This window comes from Euprymna scolopes, chromosome 10 (genome assembly GCF_053919585.1).
Source record: "Euprymna scolopes isolate OS-2025 chromosome 10, ASM5391958v1, whole genome shotgun sequence".
Lineage (NCBI taxonomy): Eukaryota > Metazoa > Mollusca > Cephalopoda > Sepiida > Sepiolidae > Euprymna > Euprymna scolopes.
The window spans coordinates 159738339-159764457 of NC_136491.1; the positions used below are offsets into that span (position 1 = coordinate 159738339).

Consider the following 26119-nt stretch of genomic DNA (forward strand, 5'->3'; position numbering starts at 1 on the left):
GTAAATTATAAATATTAAAGAATTAATATTTATAAAATTATCTCAGCCAGATATAAAAGCTCGATAATACCAAATAGGAAATAGAGCTTATAATATGAGCAAACAGTTAATGAAATATGTTAAAAAAAACACTTTGAAATGAGTTAAAAACATATTTAATCTGAAAAGGAAACACTAGATAAATGGATAGTCCTTAATCCGCGGGGTTTCGAAGAAATACTCTCCTTCTCATCAGAGGGTAGGAATTAGCAAAATGCAGGATCGGATTTTGCATGCAGAAGTATTTGATGAAACAACATATAAGTCAAAGATCTTACTTGAAAACAAAATAAGTTAAGCAGAGGGAATATGGTAAATAAAAAGGTGATTATACATTAATGGATAGTCTGGTGGAAGATAGAAAATTCAGTGACGGTAAAATCCAAATGTAAAACTTCATGAGAAGGAGAGTATTTCTTCGAAACTCCGCGGATTAAGGACTATCCATTTATCTAGTGTTTCCTTTTCAGATTAAATATTTTTTCAACTCATTTCAAAGTATTTTTTAACATATTTCATTAACTGTTTGCTCATATATATATATATATATATATATATATATATATATATATATATATATATATATATATATATATAAAAGTAATTGTAAAAAATTAAAAATACTTGAAGCACTATATATAAAAACCCAGCACGCATCTATAAATAACATTAATTTTGAAAGTAGTAATAATGTGCTGAAATGTTTAGCATAACCAGTATACGACTGGTTTTACTAACATTGTCTTCTATCATCCTAATTTTTAATCGAGTTTTTTATCACTCGTAAATATATATTTTAATCGACTTTCCATTGACTATTTTTATCATTCGTAACTATATATTTCACTTCTATTTTTAATACTTTATCTCTACCTGATGATGATTCAAGAAAGAATCGAAAGCGCTCGTGTGAACCATGGAACATTTGTAAATACTTTCCATCTTGAAGTTAAAAAAATCTTACGAAAGATCGAAAAAATGAAAAAAAGAATCATTAAGCAAGGTATCTCTGTTGTTTTTAATAATGTTTGCCTGAATATATATATATATATATATATATATATATATATATATATATATATATATATGCACATTCAAGTGGCACTATTGACAAATCACAACAATCTTTATTTAATTGCATCCGGGACAACCTGATATGAAATAAAATAATTAATCTTTACTATTATATAAAATTCACTGTGTGTGTGTGTGTGTGTGTGTGTGTGTGTGTGTGTGTGTGTGTGTGTGTGTATGTGTGTGTGTGTGTGTGTGTGTGTGTGTGTGAGAATTCTTTCCTTATAGTTTCCGAAACGACTGAGCCTATCTTTTGCAAATTTTACGTAAAGGTAATTAATATGTCTAGCAGTGTTCTTAGACATGTTTTAATACACAAATTCGTCCAAAAAGTTTGGAAAATCGAAAAAAATCCAATCTTAAAAATAGTCTTATAGATATTTTAGGTTGCAAGGGAGATAATAAAATCTCAACAAATAATTTCTTTAAAAAAAATATAGATTTGTTGACATCTGGAAACATAGATGAGTGGTAGATCATTCAACTATGGATCAAATGATCCCGTATTCAAGCTCTGGTGTACTTCCCTATTTTATTTCAATTTTTTCTTATTAATGAATTCAATTTACAATAAAAGAAGGGGTACCATTTAAAATCGCCGCAAATCATTTCTTTGTTTGCATATTTTAAAACTAAACATTAATCAGAAGTGAGTTTTCAAGGCATTCATCGTCAAGCCTAAATATCAGCTGACGTGATATTGTAAACAAACACAGACGGAATTTGATGAATTACATTATCATTTTTATTTATTTTATTTATTTATTTATTTCCTTTTTTGCGAATTACTCCAATGGGCAAATTATTCCTCGCAATATATAATAATCAATAGAGGATTGATACATGTGCAATCTGCATAAATTAAAATATTATGTTTAAGCGTATTGTATGACCGAACAACGCCAAGCATCCAGCTAGTAATATATAAACAAGACCCTATTATATATATATATATATAACAACGATTCACCTCCTCCCTTGAGGCTTGCATTTATAAATATCCATAGACTTAGAACTAACTTAGTTGATGTAGAATCATTTCTCCTTAGCACTTAGTGAAACTAACTTGCACTCCTCCATCCCCTCTAACATCTTTAACATGGCTGGTTATCTTTCACTTTGTTGTAAGAACTCTGACAGACACATGCACGGACTTGGAGTCTATATTCATAACACCCTTCTCATGTCTAGGGAATCTAAACTAGAATCAGATGACCAGGCCTTCATGTGCTTTAAACAAAATTTACAACAAAACGTTAGATATATTTTCTTTATCACTCTTCCTCGACTGCACTCTAATCTACCAGATCTCTGACAGCATAGATGTAGCACTCTCCCTTGATACTAGCGCCCAAATACATGTATTTGGTGATTTTAACGCCAATCACAATAATTGGCTTGGCTTCTCTAACTACACAGACACATAACTTTTCTATATCCCATTCTTTGACACAGACAGTAACATTCCCAACCTGTCTCCCAGATCGTCAAGATCAACAAGCCTCACTTCTGGATGTATTTCTGACAACAAATGCCCATTGCCCACTCGGGAATGCTGATCATGCTGTGATAATGATAGTCATCATTCTAAACTCTCGACCCCAAGTTGAATAACCATTGCTCAAAACGACGAGGTACTATAATAAGGCTGACTGGGATGCTCCATGGGTAAATATTTTCTCTTCCTGCAGAACAATGCGCAAATGAGATCATTGAATAGTTCAAAGCAGCAATTGAAGAACATTTCCCCACACAAAAGTTCTATAGCAAACCCCACTCTCCCTAATAATTTACTTCTACTTGCGCAGCTGCCATTGCTCAGAGGCATACCACAGATTTATCTGGCATTCATTGGGTGGACTAAATAAGAACTGAGACAGCTCGATCAGAAGACCAGGAAACTCATGACCATGCACAATGCACTACACCTAAAGGACGATGTTGACCGACTCTACGTGAAAAGGAAAGACAGTAGGAGGAAACCGGTTTGTATAGAAAACTGTGTGAATGACACAAAAAAGAACTCGAAAAATACATAATGCAAAACACTGAACGGATAATTATGGCAGAGAGAGACACTGAAAAAAATAAAACAAAACAGGGATAAAGGATAAGACCAGGAAAAAAAAATTGGAAGAGAAACAACTACATGGAAAATTAATAAGAATGACAAAAGATGAGAATAACGAAAACATGTGGACATGGATGCGAAAGGACACATAAACCGAGAAAGTGAGTCCTTAATAACTGCTGCACAAGATAACTTGATAAGAACCAACCACATCAAAGCAAAGATTGACAAATCACAAGAAACCAGTAAATGCAGACTCTATGGACAAAGAGACGAAACGATAAACCATATAGAAGTGAATACAGCAAACTGGCCCAAAAGGAATACAAGAACAGGCACAACCAAGTGGGGAGGGCAGTACACTGGGAATTATGCAAACAACTGCATCTCGAACGCACACCCAAATGGTACAAGCATAAACCGCCAACAGTACTTGAAAACAAGTATCACAAAATCCTATGGGACATGGACATGAAAACAGATAAACCCATCCAAGCAAGAAGATCGGATGTCGTAATAATTAACAAGAAAAGTCCTGCCAAACCGTAGACTTTGCTGTTCCAGCTGACCACAGGGTGAATATCAAAGGAAAGGAAAAATGGAGCAAATACACAAAGGTAGCCAGAGAGATGAAATGGATATGGATGATGAAGAAAATCAGGATAATACCTATAATAATAGGAGCACTAGGAACAATCCTGAAAAGCTCTGAAAAAAGAATGGGAGAAATTGGAATAAGAGAAATGGCTGGAAAGATACAATGAATAACAATAATGAAAACAGCAGAAATATTAAGGAAAACCCTTGAATACTAAGACTAATACACACAACCCACATGAGCGGGTCAGATGAACTGCTACAAAGGCAAAGCATGAAAAAGTGTGACATGGAACAAAGAACATTAAAACTGTATATCTATACGTTCGCTATCCTCTCCCCATACTCTCCCATTTTCCCATCACCGCCCTTCCCAAAAGAGTGATACCAAATAGTCGAGAGGGGTCAAGGAGGATGGAAAGACTGAGGAAAGAGCAGTGACCAGACCTCCACTGGACAATTACCAAGAGAACTGGAACTTTGGGGAGGCTTATTGCCACTCAAATTCCAGTGGAGACTAATGGCCGCTGATCTCTACAGTCATTCATTATTATTGTTATCGAGTTGCTGTTGCAAGTGATTCTTGCCTAAACCTTTTTTTTTTTTTTTTGCTCGTCTCGCATTGATTAATTTCCAAAACAGAACACGTCTGTCTCATGGTGATGCCTGCCAAAGAGAATATGACTGCTGCAACTAATACCGTCTCATTGATTGGTGATATGTCCGGCTTACACATTAAGGCCCCAGAATGACTCATATTTAGTGGGAATAAGGCAGACTTCTGGAAAATATTTCATAAACGATGGTCCAACTACTCATTATTGACAGGTCTGGACCATAAACCATGAGAAATTCAGGTTGCCATACCAGAGAACTGCCTGGAAATTCAGGTTGCCATACCAGAGAACTGCCTGGAAATTCAGGTTGCTATACCAGAGAACTGCCATGAAAATATACCACACTTCAGAGACTGAGTGCACTATGGAGGACATACTACAAGTACTGAAGGAATATTCCATCAGAATTCTCAATGAAACTTATTAGAGATTTGTGTTCTATGATCTAAGAGTACATGCAATTTCTGCACTCAATGCAGTGACTCACTTCTGCGAGACCAGATTGTAGAAGGTGTTTGTGACCAGTTACCCAAGTAGGATCTGCTAAAAATACAGGACCTTACTCTACAGAAGAGTGTCAACAGATGCAGAGTGGCTGAAATGGCCTCAATTCACAGTCAAGGAATGGGACTAGATACAGCCCAGGTGATGAGGGTATGTGAAACCAGTTAAGTGAAGGAACCAGTCTCCAAAAGAGAATGCATATTTTGTGGCTATGCACACGCACACCAAAATGCAGCAGATGCCCAGCCCATGGCAAACTGTACTATACATGCAATGAGAAGGGACACTTCAAGTCCAAGTGTTCCAACAAAGACAGAACGATGCGAAAACAGAGACACAACACACAAATGAATGAAAACAAGAAACATGTACTATGAGAGCATCAACTAGATGCATCATCATCAGAGGAGGAGGAGGAGGAGGAGGAGGAGGATGAAGAATACAGCCACTGGGTGAATGTGATAAAACCCCCAAAGACAAAACAGGGTAAAGAGCCAAATGCCTTATTCTTCTGAATAAAAAAAAAAGTTGTTTTCTAGATTGACACAGGGGCAATCTATTAATAAACTCGCTGAAAAGTTTGCCAAAAGGATGAAATCCTATAAAGGGGTCTTATCAATATGGAACAAATCTCTGATGAAACCACCCGGTGCATGCTGAAGAAAAATTTTAAAAACCCAAAACACAACAAATCTACTCTGCAGAATTTGTAATATTCAAAGATGAAGATGACTGCAAACCACTATTTGGCAGGCGAACTTGTGGAGATAAAAGAACTTCCATCGTGTTGCAGCAGTCAACATAGAGGAAAAATATAAGGAAGTGTTTGATGATCAACTCGGTAAACTGCCAGGTGTTTCCACTTCAGCTCAAGCCAGATGCAATACCAATCGTAATGTCCAATCGGAGAACACCTATAGACATACGTTCTGAACTAAAAAAGGAGTTAAGTCGACTAACCAAAATTAGGAGTAATTAAACCAGTAGAAAAAACCACTCTGTGGATTAGCCAACGTCATCATAAGAAAGGAGAATGGGACCCAGAGAATATGCCTGGATCCAGGCTCATTCAAAGCACTCATGCACAAACACTACACTTCTTGAGGATATCCTTCATGACATGAGAGATGCAAAAATATTTTTAAAAAATGGATCTCTCATCAGGATATTGGCATGTTGAGCTCAATGATACATCCAGTGACCTGACCAACTTTCAGGCATGCTTTGGCCGATACTGTTGGTGTCAATTACCATTTGGCCTGAACTCCTCAGCAGAGATATTCCAAAGAAAACTGAAAGAACAATTTCAAAACATTCAAGGTGTTGTCATTATTGTAGATGATCTGGTCATTTATGGAAAAGACCAAGAAGAACATGACAGGCGGCTCCACAAACTATTCTAAAAATACCAAACAATAGGAATAAAACTTAACCCAGAAAAACTAGAGACCAAACTAGATGCGATCACTTTCATGGCGCATCACATCACCAAAGATGGCATTGGAGTCGACCCAGGAAAAGTAAGGGCTATCACTGATATTCCAGTACCAGGAAACATTGGAGCTCTCTGCAGATTCCTAGGCATGATAAATTACATTGGGAAATTTATTCCAAATCTTGCAACAATGACAAAACCCTTCCAGAACCTGACCAAAAACGATGTTCCGTGGACATGGTTAGATTTCCAACAAGCAACTTTCAAGACTGTAAAAGAAGCAATCGAAAACTCACCCATCCTTATGTACTACGACTCTCACAAGGAACTCTGGAAAATGATGCTTGTGAGTATGAGTTAGGAGCAGCACTAACACAGGTTGACAGACCCGTTGCATTTGCAAGTAGATTCCTATCAGATGCTGAACAAAGATATGCACAAATTGAGAAGGAGATGCTGGCAGTTCTATATGGCCTAGAAAATTTCACCACTATACCCATGGTAGAGAAATGGCAATTTTGACTAATCATAAGCCCCTCGTCTCATTCAGCAAAAAGCTCCAGTTAAAGGCACCAAAATCGCTACAGAACCTCTTGTTACAGGCCCAGCAATATAACTACACACTCCAATATAAGCCAGGGAAAGATATCCCATTGGCAGATACGCTGTCATGAGCACTAACAAGCAAGCCAGAGTTGGAAGAAATAACGTCAGTGAATAATCAGTGCAACTGATAGAAGACCACAAGTTCACAGAGATTTGCCAAAAGACAGTTGAGGACTCCAACATGAGAACACTGGCAGAAGTAATCGCTAAAGGCCAGATGATAAGAAAAGGCTGCCTAATTGGATCAAACTGTTCTTCGAGTACAGAGATGAACTCACACTACAAGATTGACTAATACTGTGAGAACGGAGAATGGTCATACTACATGCTATGCGGACAAAGATGAAACAAAAGCACATGCCGGCTGCCTCGGCATAAATACATGTCTGTGAAAATCAAGGGATCTCATATTTTGGCCAGGAATGTTTAAAGAAATTAGAGAATACATTGAAGCCTGTGGCACCTGTGCAACCTATGCAGACCGCCATCCAGCAGAAGCACAAATCATAGCACCAGTGCCAGAAAGATCTTGGCAACAAGTAGCAGCAGACCTCCTATCATGGGGAGGGAACAGCTATCAGATCACAGTGGACAGACATAGCAATTTCTTTTAAATTGACAAACTGGATGCACCCACATGAGAAGCTATGATTGAATGCATAAAAGCGCATTTCACATGCCATGGAATTCCAGAGGTGCTGACATCTGACAATGGTTCTCAATTTTCGTCATACATGTTCAGAAAATTTGCAAAGAAATGGCTGTTCTAACCCGAAACAATATTACCAGGCAACAGCCAAGAAAATGGTGCTATCAAAGCAGCAGTAAAAATCACCAAATGCTTTTTCTGCAAATGCAAAGCATCAGAAGATCCATTCTTAGAGCTGTTAAATCTATGCAATGCGCCTACTAAAAGACTAAGCACCAGCCCAGCACAAAGACTTTGGTAGAAGGACAAGGTCAACAGTGCCAGCTGTCGAATTAAAATTTCGGCCCCTCTACCTACACTCAACTGATGAAGCATGGAGAAACAGGAGAGGAGGCTTAGACACCATGAGACGGAGAAAGAGCTGAAACCTCAATGTCGGTGACAATGTTTGAGTCCAGCTATCCAATCCATACACAAGAGAGTGAAGGGAAAAAACAGTCCGACAATGGCAGGTCCTATGAAGTACAAACAAGAGACAACTATACTGCCGAAACAGGCGATTTCTGCACAAAATGCCTCTTTCCCAAATCAGACTATACGCACAGCTGATGCCCACCCTCAGTCCCAAATACAGCCTGACAAACTCATACTACAAAGAGAAAGGATTGCACAGAAAAACAAGTCAGTTGAAAAAAGCATTTATGACAGGAATGACAGCCAACAACTGACTATGCATTATTCAAAAACCTTTAATGAATGAACAATCCATCCTCCACCATATTGCCATTCAAAGCCCTGTTCCACCTAAGAAGAAAACAAAATGAACAAACACACTCCCTGGCGGAGAGGGAGATGTTATATATAGCCAAACCCCCACCACTGCCCACCTTCGCTCTTCCCTTTCTACATAACTCTCCTGCAAAAAGAGGAGGACTTCTCATTGTAAGATGGCCACTCAATATAGCTGCGTTTACACTTAGTTCTGTGTCGTCTTCATTCTGATACTAACTCATGGACATAACATATACTTGCTCAAAAAGAATACAAACGTTGCCATGATAAAGTTTGTACAAATCTTCACTGGAGTTTGTGCCAAAAGTTCCAAGTGGTGGACAAATAGTACCAACATCACCCAGGAGTAATGGAAAATGAAGATGTTAAGATTCTCTGGGATTTTATGATTCAGTTTGCCTGAGGGATAACTTACAGGAAACTGGACATTGCAGTTATGAAAAAAAAAAAAAAAAACCCCCAAAAAAAACAATGAATGTCAAATTATTGATGTGGTTTGCCAAAACGAAATCAACTTAACAGACAAAAAGAATGAGAAAATACAGAACTATCAGAAACTGAGGATGGAGATTGCTTGATTGTGGAATAAGAAAACGTTCATCGTGCCAATAATCATAGATGTGCTCTTGGTTCAATTCCTGATGATCATATGAAACAGCTGAACTCCTTGAGAATCAACATCACCGTACTCCAGAAGTCAGTTCTGCTTGTTTCAGCAAACATCCTACACAAAGTGCTTTCCATTTAATTAATGCTTCGACTATCTTCAGTTGCCTTGGTGTAAAAGCCCGCTTTTGAGAAAAAAAAAAAAAAACGGTGTAAAACATCACAACATTGTGAAGTTAATGGAGGAGGAGGTGGAGGTGGGAAAGAAGGAGGTGGAGGAGGAGGAGGAGGAGGAGGAATAATAATAATAATAATAATAATAATAATAATAGTAAGGAAGGAAATAGTTTGATAATCAGGGGAGATAATTCACGTATCAAAACGGAGTTATCTCCCGTTCATTTTAAAAACTTGAAACGCAACTAAAAATCACCATCTTCTTTGAGGACAAAAATTATACTACATTTTATCCTAGTTCGAAATTGAGGGAATCGTCACAATAATGACAACCACTCGAGCGGATGTATTATAAAAATAAATAAATAAAATAAAGTCGTGCTTAAATTATTTTTTTTTTTGATTCACGTGTACGAGTGGTACCCCCCTCCCCGATATTCTCTTTTTATTTTCGTCTTTTTTTTTTCTTTTTTTTCAGCGGATTATTATTGCATGGAACCAATCAAATTTTTTTTTTTAAGAATGCAAACAGTTTTACTGTTAATTTAAAAATTGTAAATGTCGAGTGACGAAACTTGAAGATTGCTTATAAAAAAAAAAAAAAAAACAATGCGAGGAAAAAAATTGGTCCGGACAAAACCTCGAGTGACGAAACTTGAAGAAATCCATAAATATTTATATAAAATAATCAGAAAAGGACAAATTTTAAGCCAAATTTAAAAAATAAATAAAGAAAGAAAGAAAGAAAGGCCCAAGAGGCCAAACTACTTTTTAAAAAAGCCAAATTCGCGAAATTTGGCCTAAAAACGTCGATTGTTCATATAATGGGTGATCGATCGATTTACTAGAACGGTGCATTAGAAACTGTGCACCCTTTATAAATGTTTAAATATTGACTTTTTGTTTGATTTTTTTTTTTTTTTCAAATTTGATAAATTAGTGTCCATTTGATAATAATCCGCTGCAAAAATTGAAAAAAAAGGATGGAAATAAAAGAATATATTTGGGGTAGGTACCGCTTGAACACATGAACTATTTTTTTGTAAGAATGAAATTGAATAAAAATCAGAATTTCAAGTGTGATTACCAAAGTTCATATAAGCGAGAAAACACAGACACACTACATTACAACAATCAATAAATATTAATGACAAATTCAATGTGAAAAGTTAAAATCTAGCGATTTTTGTGTGTGTGTGTGTGTGTGTGTGTGTATATATATATATATATATATATATATATATATATATATATATAGCGATTTTTTGTGTGTGTATAGATACACGCACGCACACACACACACAAAAAATCGCTATATATATATATATATATATATATATATATATATATATATATATATATATATAAGTGTTGTATGTTCCAACGAGAGAAAAAAGTGTATATTTAAAAGAGGGTAGCCATCAACAATTGTAGATTTTTCAGACTTTTATCACTTTTTAATATTTTTAAATATTTTTATAACGCGTTTCAATGATAAAAGTCTGAAAAACCTACAATTCTTGATGGCTACCCTCTTTTAAACATATATATATATATATATATATATATATATATATATATATATATATATACAAGGGGGTCACTACTTATGAAGATCCGAAGGCCACTCAAGCATAATGATTAATGAGTAGATGGTGATCACTGAGACAACAGCGTAATGATTGTTAGTGGTGAAAATTGGGTAGAATCTGATTATTTAAGGGAACGGCTCAACAAGATATTTTTTACATTGGACTTCAAGACGGCCATGTTATAGTCAGCTGGGAAGCAGGTCAGTGGAACAGTTCCACAAGCGTACTTTTCTAGGAAAGAAACTTTGTTCATGGAATTTGCATTCAGATTTAGATACAGATACAGAGTGGGGGAAATTGTTGATAGTGGTTGTAACTAGACAAGTGCTTTTGTGAAAGTTTGGAGGAATGAGAGATTGAAGCTCAGATTAGAACTTGCCATAAAAATAGCGATAGAGAAAAGAAAGGTTCACAATGTCTCTTCTGAGACAAAGAGGTCTCAGAGAGGAGAAAAGGACAGCACCAAACAGGTTTTGAAGCTGGTTTTGAATTTTGCCAAAGCAGGATAAGGTGCTGAGAGCAGCTCCTCCCCAGATATGGCAATAGTACTCTATTTTAGGATGTATCTGGCTTTTATACAAATAGACATTGGAAATGAGATACCTTTTGGAGCAGTAGAATGATGCAACGATTTTTCTAACGACCTTGACTTCAGATTTGTTTTAAATCTTCCATTTCAGGTCAGGAGTGAAGGTCAGTCCCAGAAACATGTCTAAGCAGGGTGTTTCTTAAAGATAAATGCTATTCATATCAATTGGAGAGCAAATGAGGATCAGAGCGATGGTGGTGAAAAGATAGAAGTTTATTAAAATTAACCACTTTTTACCCCCATTTCACCCCGTGCTCAAAGTTGTAGGAGAAAAAAGACTCGGAGAGATTTTGGTTGTTGTTGGCCTTTGATGTGTTACCAAAGACGGTAGTGTTGCATATATGTCAATAAATGAACTTACAATGTGATATGGAAAATCATTGATGAAGATAAAAAAGAGAGTTGAGCCCAGGACGGATTCTTGAGGCACAACAGTGTTGATACTTTGAATTTTGGACTTGTTGCCATCGACAACTACTTGTCAAAAATCTATCGAAGAGAAAGGATCTGATGCTTGAGAAGACATTTTCAGATATTTCAAAGCTGGAAAATTTGTGAAGTATATGTTTATGCAAAACAATATCAAATGCCTTTGATATATCAAGAGCTATTGCTCTGGAGAGGAAATATCCGTTGATAGATCCGTAGGTTGTTTTTGCTGAGGTGATTGACAATTTCTCTATTTAACACAGATTAAATCAACTTAATCATGACATACAGAAGACTAATTGGCCTGTACTGAGATGCAGAAGATCGATCTCTAGTATTTTTAAATACTGGGCAAACTAATGAGGTTTTCCAATGTGTTGGGAAATATTTCTCCTTTAGGCATTGATTGAACAGCTTTGTAAGAATTGGTGCTAGAATTGGTTGCAGCTTTTTGAGTACTATAACTGGAACATTGTCAAGACCAGTTTCATGACAATTGTTAAAAGTTTAACTAATAAGACTTTTATATAAAAATATCTGAAGAGAGCTAAACAAGGCTTGAAACACGTTATAAAAATATTTAAAAATATAAAAAAAATGATAAAAGTCTGAAAAACCTACAAATGTTGATGGTTACTCTCCCCAGGAAACACAAGGACTGGTTTGATGAAAACTGCCTCGAGATTACTCAGCTTCTAGAGGAGAAATATTCTGCATACAAAGCCCACATTGAAGATCCATCCTCCAACCTAAAGAAGGACACATGGAAGAGTTTGCGTAGCAACGTTCAGTTGAAGCTCAGACAGATGCATGATTCTTGGCTTAGCAAGAAAGCAGACGAAATCCAAATATATGCAGATATGAACGACGTGAAGAAATTCTATGATGATCTCAAGGAAATTTATGGTCCAACTCCATCCAAATCATCACCTCTTCTCATTGCAGCCGGATCCAATATCCTCACTGACTGAGAGGATGGGCGGAGCATTTTAAAAGTGTATTGAACCATCCCTCTACCATCAGTGATGAGGCTATTGACCGCCTCCCTCAAATTACCGTAAATGAGGAAATGGATGAACTCCCACCCCTCAAAGAGATTGAGAAAGCAATCCGCCTGTTGTCCACTGGGAAGACGCCTGGCTCAGATTTATCCCAGTTGAGATATATAAAAAGGGCGGCAAGACGCTAACTGAAAAACTCCATTAGCTTTTCTACATCATCTGACAGAAGGAGGTACTTCCCCAAGACTTCAAAGATCCTCCATCATACATCTATACAAGCCTGCGATAACCACCAGGGAATATACATGCTATGCATTACAGGCAAGGTACTCGCCACGGTAATGCTGAACAGGCTTATAGTTTATCTGGAAAAAGACTTCTTGCCAAAGGGCCAATGTGCATTCCGTAAGGATCGTGGTACTACTGATATGGTGTTTGCCGTTAGGCAGCTCCAAGAAAATTGCCAAGAACAAAAATATAGACGTATACTCCATCTATCCTGCCTTGACAGATTACAAAATAGACTTCGTGGCTTAGTGGGGGATGCCCTTTTCTCTACCCTGCAACCACTCCCCCACAGAAGAGACGTTGCGAGCCTATCCTTGTTTTATCGTTATTTCCATGGCAGGTGCTCGTCTGAACTCCAATCTCTGGTCCCCCTCGCCAATCTTTCATGAAAAACACCCGTCTAGCTGAATCCATTGTGAAACATTTCCCCCACTCTTTATCTGTGCCTAAATCAAAATGTGGATTCCATGAACAAAGCTTCTTTCTTAGAACTGCACGCCTGTGGAACTCTGTTCCATCTGCCTGCTTCCCACCTGACTACAACTTGGATGTCTCCAACTCCAACATTAACAAATTCCTAATGAACCACCCCCTTAAGTAAACACTTCATCAAATCTCCACACTAACGTACTGTACTTGCAATAACTCTTATCCCTGAGTGGCTCCCGGGCCTTGATAAGTGGTGACCACGTGTAAAAAAAAAAAAAAAATGTTGATCTGACCAAAGCCTTTGACAATGTAAGCAGAAAAGGTCTCGGGAGAATAATGGCAAAGTATGGGTGTCCTAGAAAATTCATTGCCATCGTACGTCAGTTTCATGATGGAATGATGGCCAGAGTACAAGATCATGGGGAGACCTCTGACCCTTTTGAAGTCACAAATGGAGTGAAACAGGGATGTGTTTTGGTTGGCACCCTGTTCAGTCTCATGTTCTCTGTGATGCTGATGGATGCCTTTGGAGACGCAGATGTGGGCATTCAAATCAGGTACAGAATTGACGAATCAGTTTTCAACCTCAAGAGGCTACAAGCAAAATCCAGGGTAAATGACTTTCTGTTTGCTGATGATTGTGCCTTTCTCTACCTTTGAGGCAGGCATGCAATACAGTGCAAACATATTCTTGGAGGCTTGTGAGAACTTTGGTCTCACAATCAATACCAAGAAGACTGTGGTGGTGCATCAGCCTGCTCCGGGAAAACCATATGCAGAACCTAATATTTCCATTAGGGGACAAAGACTCAATGTGGTTGGCAAGTTCACCTTCCTTCTTTCCCGAAATGTAGTCATTGAAAATGAAATCAACACCAGACTCGCAAAAGCAAGCGCTGCATTTGGCAGATTCCACAAGAATGTATGGGACAGAAGAGACATAACCTTAATGACAAAGATCAAAGTCTATAAAGCTGTCATACTCACCATGCAGGCACTCAAAAATTACACTTAGGCACACACGCACCCACTCTGCAAATTTTCTAATTAATAACAACAAATTACTTTCCCCACGAATTACTTTCCTCATAGAACTTTTCAATAAGGCGTACTTCGCCAATTAAAACACCAACCTTAAAATAAGGACATTATTTTCACACAAGACTTTTACCTTCTAATCTTATTAATTCCACGAAGGACTTTCATCTAACAGTCTAATCATAATGACTTTGCAAGAACTTTCACTGATCGGACCTTTGTTTATTCATCTTGTTGTTTTTGTTTAAAAATAAATGCAGTGCATTTCAAACCAGAAGGAGGTGTCATTTTGTTTTATTTTTTTTTATTATTATTTTGTTTGGAGCAAAGAGATTGTAATATTTGTTTATTGGTTGTTATAACTGACAAAGTGGATACAAATATTAGCTTGAGAGGAATATTTTATTTTCTTATTTTTTACATACTTTTAGAATTCTGTGTCTACTCCTGTGTGACAACTAGCAGCCTGGAGACTGACTGACCAATCCTTTGTCAAAGAGAGAGAGAGAGAGAGAGAGAGAGAGAGAGAGAGAGAGAGAGAGAGAGAGAGAGAGAGAGAGTGGGTGGGTGGGTGGGTGAGCGAGCAGCAACAGCAGAAGAGAAAAGGGAATAGATTTTTGGGTATCTTGGTTAGTTGAGTTCTTTTAGAGAAAGAGAGGATTAAAGAAACAATGTATTTTCTTCATGGTAGTAGTATGTGGCCTGAGGTCACTTAGGTTCACTCCTACAAGATTTAATTTCACTTAAACTTCTTTTCCTCTACATATAAAAACAGGAAAGATTTGTTGTTTTTTTTTACGATAAGGTTGTATAAAATTGTAGCAAAATATAATTTAAAAAACATGAAACATTTATAAATTGTTTTTAGAATTATTTTTTTACGATAAGGTTGTATAAAATTGTAGCAAAATATAATTTAAAAAACATGAAACATTTATAGATTGTTTTTAGAATTATTTTTTTTACGATAAGGTTGTATAAAATTGTAGCAAAATATAATTTAAAAAACATGAAACATTTATAAATTGTTTTTAGAATTATTTTTTTTTACGATAAGGTTGTATAAAATTGTAGCAAAATATAATTTTAAAAACATGAAATATTTATAGATTGTTTTTAGAATTATTTTTTTTACGATAAGGTTGTATAAAAATTGTAGCAAAATATAATTTAAAAAACATGAAACATTTATAGATTGTTTTTAGAATTATTTTTTTTTTACGATAAGGTTGTATAAAATTGTAGCAAAATATAATTTAAAAAACATGAAACATTTATAGATTGTTTTTAGAATTATTTTTTTTTACGATAAGGTTGTATAAAATTGTAGCAAAATATAATTTAAAAAACATGAAATATTTATAGATTGTTTTTAGAATTATTTTTTTTTACTATAAGGTTGTATAAAATTGTAGCAAAATATAATTTAAAAAACATGAAATATTTATAGATTGTTTTTAGAATTTTTTTTTTTTACGATAAGGTTGTATAAAATTGTAGCAAAATATAATTTTAAAAACATGAAATATTTATAGATTGTTTTTAGAATTATTTTTTTTTTACGATAAGGTTGTATAAAATTGTAGCAAAATATAATTTAAAAAACATGAAATATTTATAGATTGTTTTTAGAATTATTTTTTTTTACGATAAGGTTGTATAAAATTGTAGCAAAATATAATTTAAAAAACATGAAATATTTATAGATTGTTTTTAGAATTATTTTTTTTTACTATAAGGTTGTATAAAATTGTAGCAAAATATAATTTAAAAAACATGAAATATTTATAGATTGTTTTTAGAATTATTTTTTTTTACTATAAGGTTGTATAAAATTGTAGCAAAATATAATTTAAAAAACATGAAATATTTATAGATTGTTTTTAGAATTATTTTTTTTTTACGATAAGGTTGTATAAAATTGTAGCAAAATATAATTTAAAAAACATGAAATATTTATAGATTGTTTTTAGAATTATTTTTTTTTACGATAAGGTTGTATAAAATTGTAGCAAAATATAATTTAAAAAACATGAAATATTTATAGATTGTTTTTAGAATTATTTTTTTTTACTATAAGGTTGTATAAAATTGTAGCAAAATATAATTTAAAAAACATGAAATATTTATAGAGGTTTAAAAATATTTTTTTTTGTGCAGGAAGATTGTGTAAAAAATATATCCAAATGTACTTTTAGTTAGTTTGCACGCACTTTTAGAAAAGGAAGAATTATAAACTCCTGTTCTTTGGCTGACAAGCGACATCTATCGGCGCTTCTTGAAACTAAAATACACGCATTCGCCTCATGTCACTGACATGCAGAAGTGCTGATATATTTGTTTACTTTTAGGCGTAAATAATTTTTCTTTCAAATAAATCTTTAAACGAGATTGTACTACTACTACTACTACTACTACTACTACTACTACTACTACTACCACCACCACCACCACTGTTAAGACACTTGTAGTCTGTCTAAACTGTACGAACGAACTGACTAAACCAAGATGGCCGACTCCTATTTATATCACCACAAGCAAGGGAGGTAACCATGTAACTGAAGCAAGGGAGGTAACCAATGTCTACATTAACATTGCTGCTGTCCTCAAGTGAATAATTTATTTCTGATTTAACAAGTCCCTTAGAAGCTCAGACGAAGCTCCTGCCTTGGTCAAACAATCAGAGACCTGATCACAACCCTTGATCCATTCTATCTGTATCTCTCCTCTACTCTTCATTTCCTTCAGACTTGCTACATCTATTCTCAATCGTCGATCGCTTACCAGATTGTTGGAATTCAATGTCTCCACAAGTGATGCATTATCTGTCTTGCAGAGAACGTCTGGCAATTTAGATAACTGAAATACCTCTTGTATCATAACCGCAGTCAAAACACCAGCATCAGCTCCCTCATTCAGAGCAAGAGTCTCTGAGGCCAATGGGCTTTTTGTCACTCTGTCCAATTTCTTTGACGCCCAACACATGGGGGCCATTTTGTCAGTACTTCCTCCAATAAAGACAACAAAACCACCCTGTGAAGATCCATCTTCCAGACTGGCATAAGAGGCATCAGTATAACACAAAATGTGTAAATCTGAGGGCTTTCCCAATTTTGGAAATGTTATAGAACCCTTCTTGGATTTCAATTTTGATAAGGCTTTATTCGCCTCAAATAAGGCTTTTACTTTGGGATGCTTTCCAGTGTTGCTCATTTTACACACATCAAAAGCTATATCAGGGCATGTTTGAGTTGAAACCCACATCATCTGACCTGCAAGTCTCTTCAACTCATGCTTTTCTTCTTCATTCAGTTCATCATTTTTCCTCAGTATCCTCCCTTTGCTTATTTCTATTGGAGATATGGAAGATACATATAGATCTTGTTCTACAGTGATCCCATTTTCCTGTTGATTAACATTCAGTCCAACATATTTGAATGTTCCACTTTCATGAGATCCCACCTTAAATTTTTCTTTCAATGTTGCAATCACATCCCTTTCAAACTCTGTGTTTCCACAGAAAACAAAATCATCCACGTGCATAGCAAGAATTCCAGTCAAATTTCCTTTAATATCATGCCACAAAAACAATGCATTATCATAAGCACTTGCTACTCCTTTTAATTCAATCAAAGCCTGAGTAACTCTCTTGTACCATGCCCGTGGAGCATCATTCAATCCATAGATGCATCTTTTTAATTTCCACACTTGAGATTTAGGACAAACATCAGATGGTGGCCTCAGGTACACATCTCTCTCTAAAATACCACCTTGCAAAAAGGCTGAGGTAAAATCTATGGTCTGCAGCATCCAATTCTTTATTGATGCGGTTAGCATGACCATTCGCATAGCTTCACGGCTACATGTTGGGGAGTCCGTTTTCAGATTACTATTTTCTTCATAGCCTCGTGCTACAAGGCGAGCTTTCATTGTTTTCTGATTATCCTTGAATTTTTCAGTAATCACCCATCTTGTGGATATTGTTTTTTGACCTGTGTATGGCACACATTCAAATACTTCATAGGTGTTCATGTTTTTTATTTCTTTATGCTTGGCATCCATTACAGCTTTCGACTGCTCTTGTTCAGCGGTGAGCAGGACTACATTTTCCTGTTCAGTATATTGGGGCACTTCTCTCCAATGATCAATATGATTCCAGTTGATACAAACTTGATCCTCGTTTTCATCCTCAGGTTCTATATTGATCCAATGACTATATTTGCCAGTTGATTTAGGCTGTACTGACATAACCTTTCCTTTCTTCCACTCCCCACTTGCATTTATTTTATAAGTTATGGTCTTATTTCGGCCAGGTTTTTCAGTCTTATCTCTTAAACTGGTAGAACTATCAACAACTTCTTCTCTGTCTATATCTTCACTTTCTACCACTTGATTCTGCAACTCCTCCTCCTCAACTGAAAGGTATTCATTCTTCCCTTCTGTAGTGTTTCCCAGCATTTCAGCTTTTTTTGTTCTTTTTTCGTTGTTTTTATTCACTTTCATCAATTGGCACGGATGCATCCTATAAAATGCTCCGCCATGTCTGATTAAGACAAACTGGCCTTCTCTGCCTAACACTTTTGCTGGACCACGCCATCCTTTAAAACCCTGCCTCCGATAATAGATTTGGTCTCCGGTAGCATAATCTTCATCAGCATAAGTTCTGACATTAGACCTGAGAGCTCTCCTAATTCTCTCACTGGACTCAGCTTCCAAAAAGTTTCTCCTTGCACTATGGAGAGCATTTAAATTTTTTCTCACCATGTCACTTGTAGTAGAGGACTCCATAGCAGGTAACTGGTCTGTCAGAATTGAGGGTGTATTTACATTGAAACCGAATACAAGTTCATTTGGACTGTGTCCAGAGTAATTGAGGAGGGCATTTTTTGCACAAATAGCCCATGCCAAGGCAATTTCAGGTTCACACTTCTCATCATCAATTGTTTTTTTCATTGTCTCAGCAACTATCAAATTATGACGTTCTACAGTACCGTTGCTGAATGGACTTTCTGCGGCAGTAGTACAGGTCTCTATGTTGAGTTTTTCATTCATCTGTCTATAGTGTTCGTTGTTGAATTCACCCCCATTATCACTCAGAAAACGAACAGGAGATCCGAAATAGGTAATCCACATCATAAAGATGTTTTTGATGATCTCCTCCTTCTTCTTTGTTTTGATCAATGTTGCCGCTGAATACCTGGTAGCGGCATCAATGAGATGTAGTATCCACACCTCATTGTGGATGAACTCTTTCAAATCCATGCAAACTGTGTGATTAAATCTATTGCCAAGAGGCAATCCCACAACCGGTCGCAGTGGAGCTTTTTTAAATCTAAGGCAAATTTGACAGTTTTCACAAACCTCCTCAATCGCCTTTATAAATTCCTTGTCATTGAATTTGCCACTTTTTTTAACCAAGGAAACAAGTTTTTCCTTCGAGGCATGAGCAAACTGTCGATGAAGTTTTTCTGCTTTTTTTTTTTTTTCTGTGAAAGAACACTGACCAAAATTCTGAACATGTAATACAATGTTCTTAGTACCACTATGATCCAACAACTTATTTGTTAAGGGGAGACAATAGTGCCCTGAAGTTGTGGTCTTTAGTTCAATACATTTATCAAAAATCCAGCACATATCTTTCCGGAAATCTAGCACTATTCCTGCTGTCTTCATTGATTTGTGACTTAATAGAAGAGGCAAGTCGTTTTTCACAATATCTGCTTCGATATAAACTCTTATACCTCCGAGTGTAACCAGAAATTTAGCAACTTTAATTGCTGTGACAGCCACTCCATCACCAAAACAAAAACTCCGGTCTGAGTTCGTATACTTCACTAGTTGCAGGTCACTTTCATTTAAAGTATCCAAATAAACATCAAGCCACACTTCGCCAGCCAGTGTGCGAGTACAAGCAGAATCCAAGACTGCCATTCCAAATGTTTCCTTTACAAGATTTGAAATTTTTTCATTTGTACTGTTCAAATAAATATTTTCTTGAATGAACAACGTAATGTGTATTTGTTCTGTCGCTTCCGTAAACCTGGGCGTATTTCTAGGACACTCTCTAATATTCGGTGGTAGCGTCAAAAACACTGCTGGCCCTTTTTTTTCCTCAGAAAGATCCGTGAACAACGACCACATTTCAACGTCTTGTTTCCAGTTCTCGTAAACATCCTCCCCCTCCAACAATGGAGGTTGTTTGTTCGAAGTTGCCATATCCGATATCCGATCTGTCTGTCTAGTGTTACAGACAAGCTGTACAAAAAAAAAAATTTTTTTTTTTTTTTTTTTTTTCGTTTTGTCGCACACAGAGGGATATCTCTGCTACCATTTGTTAAGACACTTGTAGTCTGTCTAAACTGTACGAACGAACTGACTAAACCAAGATGGCCGACTCCTATTTATATCACCACAAGCAAGGGAGGTAACCATGTAACTGAAGCAAGGGAGGTAACCAATGTCTACATTAACAACCACTACTTCTTTTTTTTCCTTTAACTGTATTAATTTTTAACGCTTCAGCACAGTATATTTAAACCATGTTTTAACGAAAAGAAAAACTATGGTGGCTTTTACAGGACTAAATGAATATATATATATATATATATATATATATATATATATATATATATATATATATGTGTGTGTGTGTGTGTGTGTATGTGTGTGTGTGTGTATTGCCCACATAACCCTCGAAGTTAAGCAACGTTGAGGCTGGCCAGTACCAGATAGGTGACCATTTTAAGACAACTCCTGAGTCTAGTATCACGCTTGGTCGTCTTAACATCAGGACCAAGTGTTTCTTGACAAGAGTGTGGTAGATGCAAGACCCCACACTTTAAACTAAGTCAAGCACAAATCACAGCAAAAAGGAAAAGAGAGAGATAACAACTGTTTGTAAACCTTTATGGTCTACCATAGGTGAGGAAATGGTCTACCATAGGTGAGGAAATATCAGGTAAGGACAAATTGCCAAAAGAAATTATCATATTTTTAGGAAAATGTACACTTAGTTATCGATTTTTTCTTTTTTTTTTTTGTATCGATTCTTCAAAGTATATCCTATTTAATGGCATATTAGCAATATTGAGCTCACTAAAAGAAAATTATTAATTTATTTTTCAAAAATTTAAAAGTAGTGTTTTTCGTAAAAATGGAAAATATATAATTGTTTTAGCTTTCCTAACTGCTGGAACACTGCTTCTGTGGTACCTGTTTTCAAGAATTCTGGCGAAAAAAACTGACCCATTAAATTATCGCTCCATTAGCCTCCTCCTTCTTTTCACTAAAATATAATTAATCAAGCTGTAGTCCACCACATTACAGTTGCTAAACTTCTGTTTCACCATGTATGTGGATTTAGGCAAGTTCGTTCTACTGCAGATATTCTGTAGTGGAATGGTGTCAGAAATAGATGTTCAACGCTGCCAAGACTAAACTGGTTTCCTTTAATAATTACAAGAAACCTTCTTAACCACCAATAGCTATGGTTAAAGATACATTACCTGAAAGTACTTCTTTCAAACTCCTTGGCTTAACCTTCACAGGGAACATGAGTTGGAACAGATACATCGAGAACATTGGGAAGGCTGCTGCAAAGAAGGTGGACTCTCTCTACTATGCTAGAAAGTTACTTATGCCTGAAAGTATGCTGTACCTCTAAAAGGCCACCATTTGCCCATGTATGGAGTATTGTTGTCACATTTTAGTTGGTGCATCTGCTACTAGTCCCTCACTCCTGGACAAGGTTCAAAAGAGAGTCACCAACCTGATAGGTCCTGAACTTTCACTTCTGTCCCATCGACAAAATGTTGCATCCCTCTGCCTGTTCTACAAGTATTTTAATGGTGGATGCTCTGACGAACTACAAGCCCTTGTACCCCCTCGACGTAAATACCCCCGACAAACCTGACAAGCAGCAAAGTCTCACCTCTACACAGTAGAGATCCCTGGATGTAAGAAAGCCTTCTGCTCTAATAGCTTTTTCCCCAGAACTGCTAAACTTTGGAATTCCCTTCCGAGTTCCTGCTTCCCCAACTGTACTGACATGCAGAAGTTCATGTGTAATGTGAACAGACATTTTGCTGCTCAACTCCCTAGTATCCCTGCAACTTATGTCCCCGATAGTAGCCACCTACATCAAAGTGGTGATGTACCTTGTTTGGGGTGAAAATGTTATTAAAAAAAATGTATAAAATAAAAAAATTTCACTCTTTATGTATACGAGTCCTTTTTGCTTGGAAGTTCTATGTTTGTTCAGTATGATAGCAGAACATGTACAAGTGAATAACAATATAGCCACACTCTAAGTGAATTTTTGTATAATTTTTTTTTTCAATATTACATGGTCATGCCTATTTTTTCTTAGAAAAAAAGAAGGTGGGCTTTTTCTGTTGTGCTAGAAAGCTACTTACACCTGAAAGTATCCTGTACCTCTATAAGACCACCATTCGCCCATGTATGGAGTACTGTTGTCACATTTGTTCTGGTGCATCTGCTACTAGTCTCTCATTCCTGAAAGAGAGTCGCCAACTTGCTAGGTAATAAACTGTCATCTTGGCTTCAGCCTCAGTCTCATCGCCGTATTGTTGCATCCCTCTGCCTGTTCTACAAGTATTTTAAAGGTGAATGCTCTGATGAACTATAAGCACTTGTACCCCCTCGACGTAAATATCCCTGACAAACCCAACAAGCTGCTAAATCCTACCCCTACACAGTAGAGATCCCTAGGTGTGAGAAAGACTTCTACTCCAATAATTTTTTTCCCCAGAACTGCTAGACTTAGGACTCTATTCCAAGATTCTGCTTTCCCAACTGTACTGACATGCAGAAATTCACCTGTAATGTGAACAAACATCTTGCTACTCATCTCCCTTCATAATGCCCCTACAACTTATGTCCCCGATAGTAACCCCTACTTCAAAGCGGCACTCTGCCTTGTTTGGGGTGAAAATAGAATAAAAAAAATTTTTTTTAAAAAGATGAAAGAGAAAGAGGGTGAGTCAAATTACTAGGTACATATATTAATGGTGGAAATCTGATAGGGGAGACATAATTTTGAAAACCGATTTATCATAATTTTTTGTAGGTTTCCGATTAATTTTTGATTGTATTTGAAAGATTAAAGCCTAAATTTAATTTCCAAAAGAACACAAAAATATTTGTACACGTGAAAAAAGTTATAATGAAAAATGTTTTCATGGCGACATTCGGAAACTGACAAGTTCAGCTTAATTTTGAAGTTAAATAAATTCATGGTAAAAATCTCTTGAAAGATAAATATTAGTTTTCTGGGACTATTTCAAACACAATTTGTAAAGTCCTAAAATATTGAATTAAATAAATGATTTACAAATTCAATGAGAAGGAAAAAGAGAGAAAAACGGAGAGAAAGATAAAAGACATTTTCATGTCAGAACTTACTTTAGTGTTGAATTTCATGTGGCTCTCTAGTTCGAAGTGTTTCACATAGAGCTGCAAGTATTCCGTGTACTTTTTCTGCAGCATATACAAAGGAAATGCCTCCGGAGGTGGGAAATCACTGAACGCCATCATCTCTTTGCTGGTATTGCAGATGACTTGTTGGGTAACACTTGTATCATTTGCTGCTGGTTTAGATCTGTGCACCCACAAACCGCCAAATGATTCCCTCTGCTCAAAGCAAACAGCCTCCAGTCCTTCTTCTGAACAGCATTTTAAGGCGGCGATACCAGACACACCAGTACCAATAATAGCAACTCGCATAATTAATAAAAATTTGTTTTGTTTTTTTCAAGAGAGATAAGGAAATTGAAACTGCAACGAATGAGCCCAGGAAAGTGGAGTGTTATAAAATGCAACAGATAGGACTTTTATACGGTTGAGCTAAGTAGAATTTCAGGAAATCTTAGGATTGGTTTATGTTATTGGTTTATGTTATTGGTTTATCTTAGGATTGGCAGTGTTTATTACATTTCATTCTGCGAATATCAACCGATCTTTAAGTAAAATTTTTATTGTTATTGTTGTTGTTGTTGTTGGTAGTGTTTGCATGTTTTTGTGTTTTTGTGTTTGTGTGTGGCTTTTAGATGTTCCTACACATTTTTAGAAAAGTGTCTTGCCCATCCGTTTGCCTTCAACTCTACTTTGGACCTAGCAAACCACTCCCTACCAGGCTTTCCTCTGCGGACAGAAACCACACTAGATGATCTGAAAATTACCCCTCTCAAGTACATGATATCATAAAAAACCGAGATACCTCAAAAGCATGTGGACCTTTTTTTTTCTTTTTTTTTACACAGTGATCACCACTTATCAAGGCCTGGAAGCCACTCAGGGATAAGGGTCATTGCAAGTACATTACGTTAGTGTGGAGATTTGATGAAGTGTTTACTTAAGGGGGCGGTTCATTAGGAATTTGTTAACGTTGGACTTGAACACATCCAAGTTGTAGTCCGGTGGGAAGCAAGCAGACGGAGCAGAGTTCCACAGGTGTGCAGTTCTAAGAAAGAAGCTTTGTTCATGGAATCCGCGTTTTGATTTAGACACAGATATAGAGTGGGGGAAATTTTTCACAGTGGATTCAGCTAGACGGGTGTTTTTCGTGACCTGATCTTATCCCGACTGTACTATAAAAAAAATGCTCCGCTGAAGTTGCTTCTGTTCTAAACTTTTCAACAAATGTCTTAACGAATCTTGCTTTCCAGACTGCTGGAAAATTGTTTGTGTGGTGTTGGAATTTACAAGAATGCTGGTGAAAGAACTGAATTATCACTCCAAAGTGGCACTGTGCCTTATTTGGGGTGAAAATGCAATAAAAAAAATTTTTTAAAACAAAAAACAACAAAAAGTAACAAGTGTATAAATTGACAACATTAAATGTATGTTATATACATTTAAAATGGTGAGGTTTGTTTTACAATCCACAGAGATTCAAAAAAGTGTTCAAAAATTCAAATACACAACAAATAAATGTTACCAAAGGCAGGATAAGTTACTCTTCTACCTATCTGGAAAAGTTTTTTAGTAGTTTTGCTCACTTTAAAACATTAAAACGCAGATTCAAGTCTCGACAATAACTTCAAGATAAGAAAAAAAATGGTGGTTGAAACCTACTCAGGAATTCCTGACTCTTTTATCTCCTAAGTTTTCGTCTGCTAAAATTTTAATCACGTAATTATGGTGTAGCATCAATAAAATAAACCATTCATTCAAGTGTCGCATGTTATGGATTTACCTGAATATGATATTAAAAATCACTTTATTGGTACTTATGTACTTATGTTACTAGGCTGGCAGGTGTTTTGCAATTATTCTGTACTTTCACCTAACAAATTCATTAGCAAAAAAGATATTGTAAAACTTGAATTTATATATATATAATCATTTTATTATATATATTTTTTAGATGGGGGGATTGACTTAACGAGATAAAGGACAGTTTGAATAAATTCATGATTTAAATTTGTAATTATAAAAAAAACATTTTATTTGCAGTTGCGTACCCTCATGTTACCAAACTAGTATGTGTTTTGTAACTATTCTGTACTTTCACCTAACAATTTAATAAACAAAACAGATATTGTAAAACTTGAATTTAACTCGAAA

General features: G+C 36.0%; 1 protein-coding gene across 1 annotated transcript in view; it reads right to left on the reverse strand.

The window, feature by feature from the left end:
* LOC145286335 (flavin-containing monooxygenase 5-like) overlaps positions 1 to 24363 on the reverse strand; it is a 46973-nt gene extending 22610 nt beyond the window's left edge. The window contains exon 1 of the mRNA XM_080135260.1: positions 23957 to 24363. Coding sequence (XP_079991386.1) covers positions 23957 to 24277 — 321 coding nt within the window. The 5' untranslated portion in view covers positions 24278 to 24363. The remainder of the gene's footprint in view (positions 1 to 23956) is intronic.
* Between the last annotated feature and the right edge of the window lie 1756 nt (positions 24364 to 26119).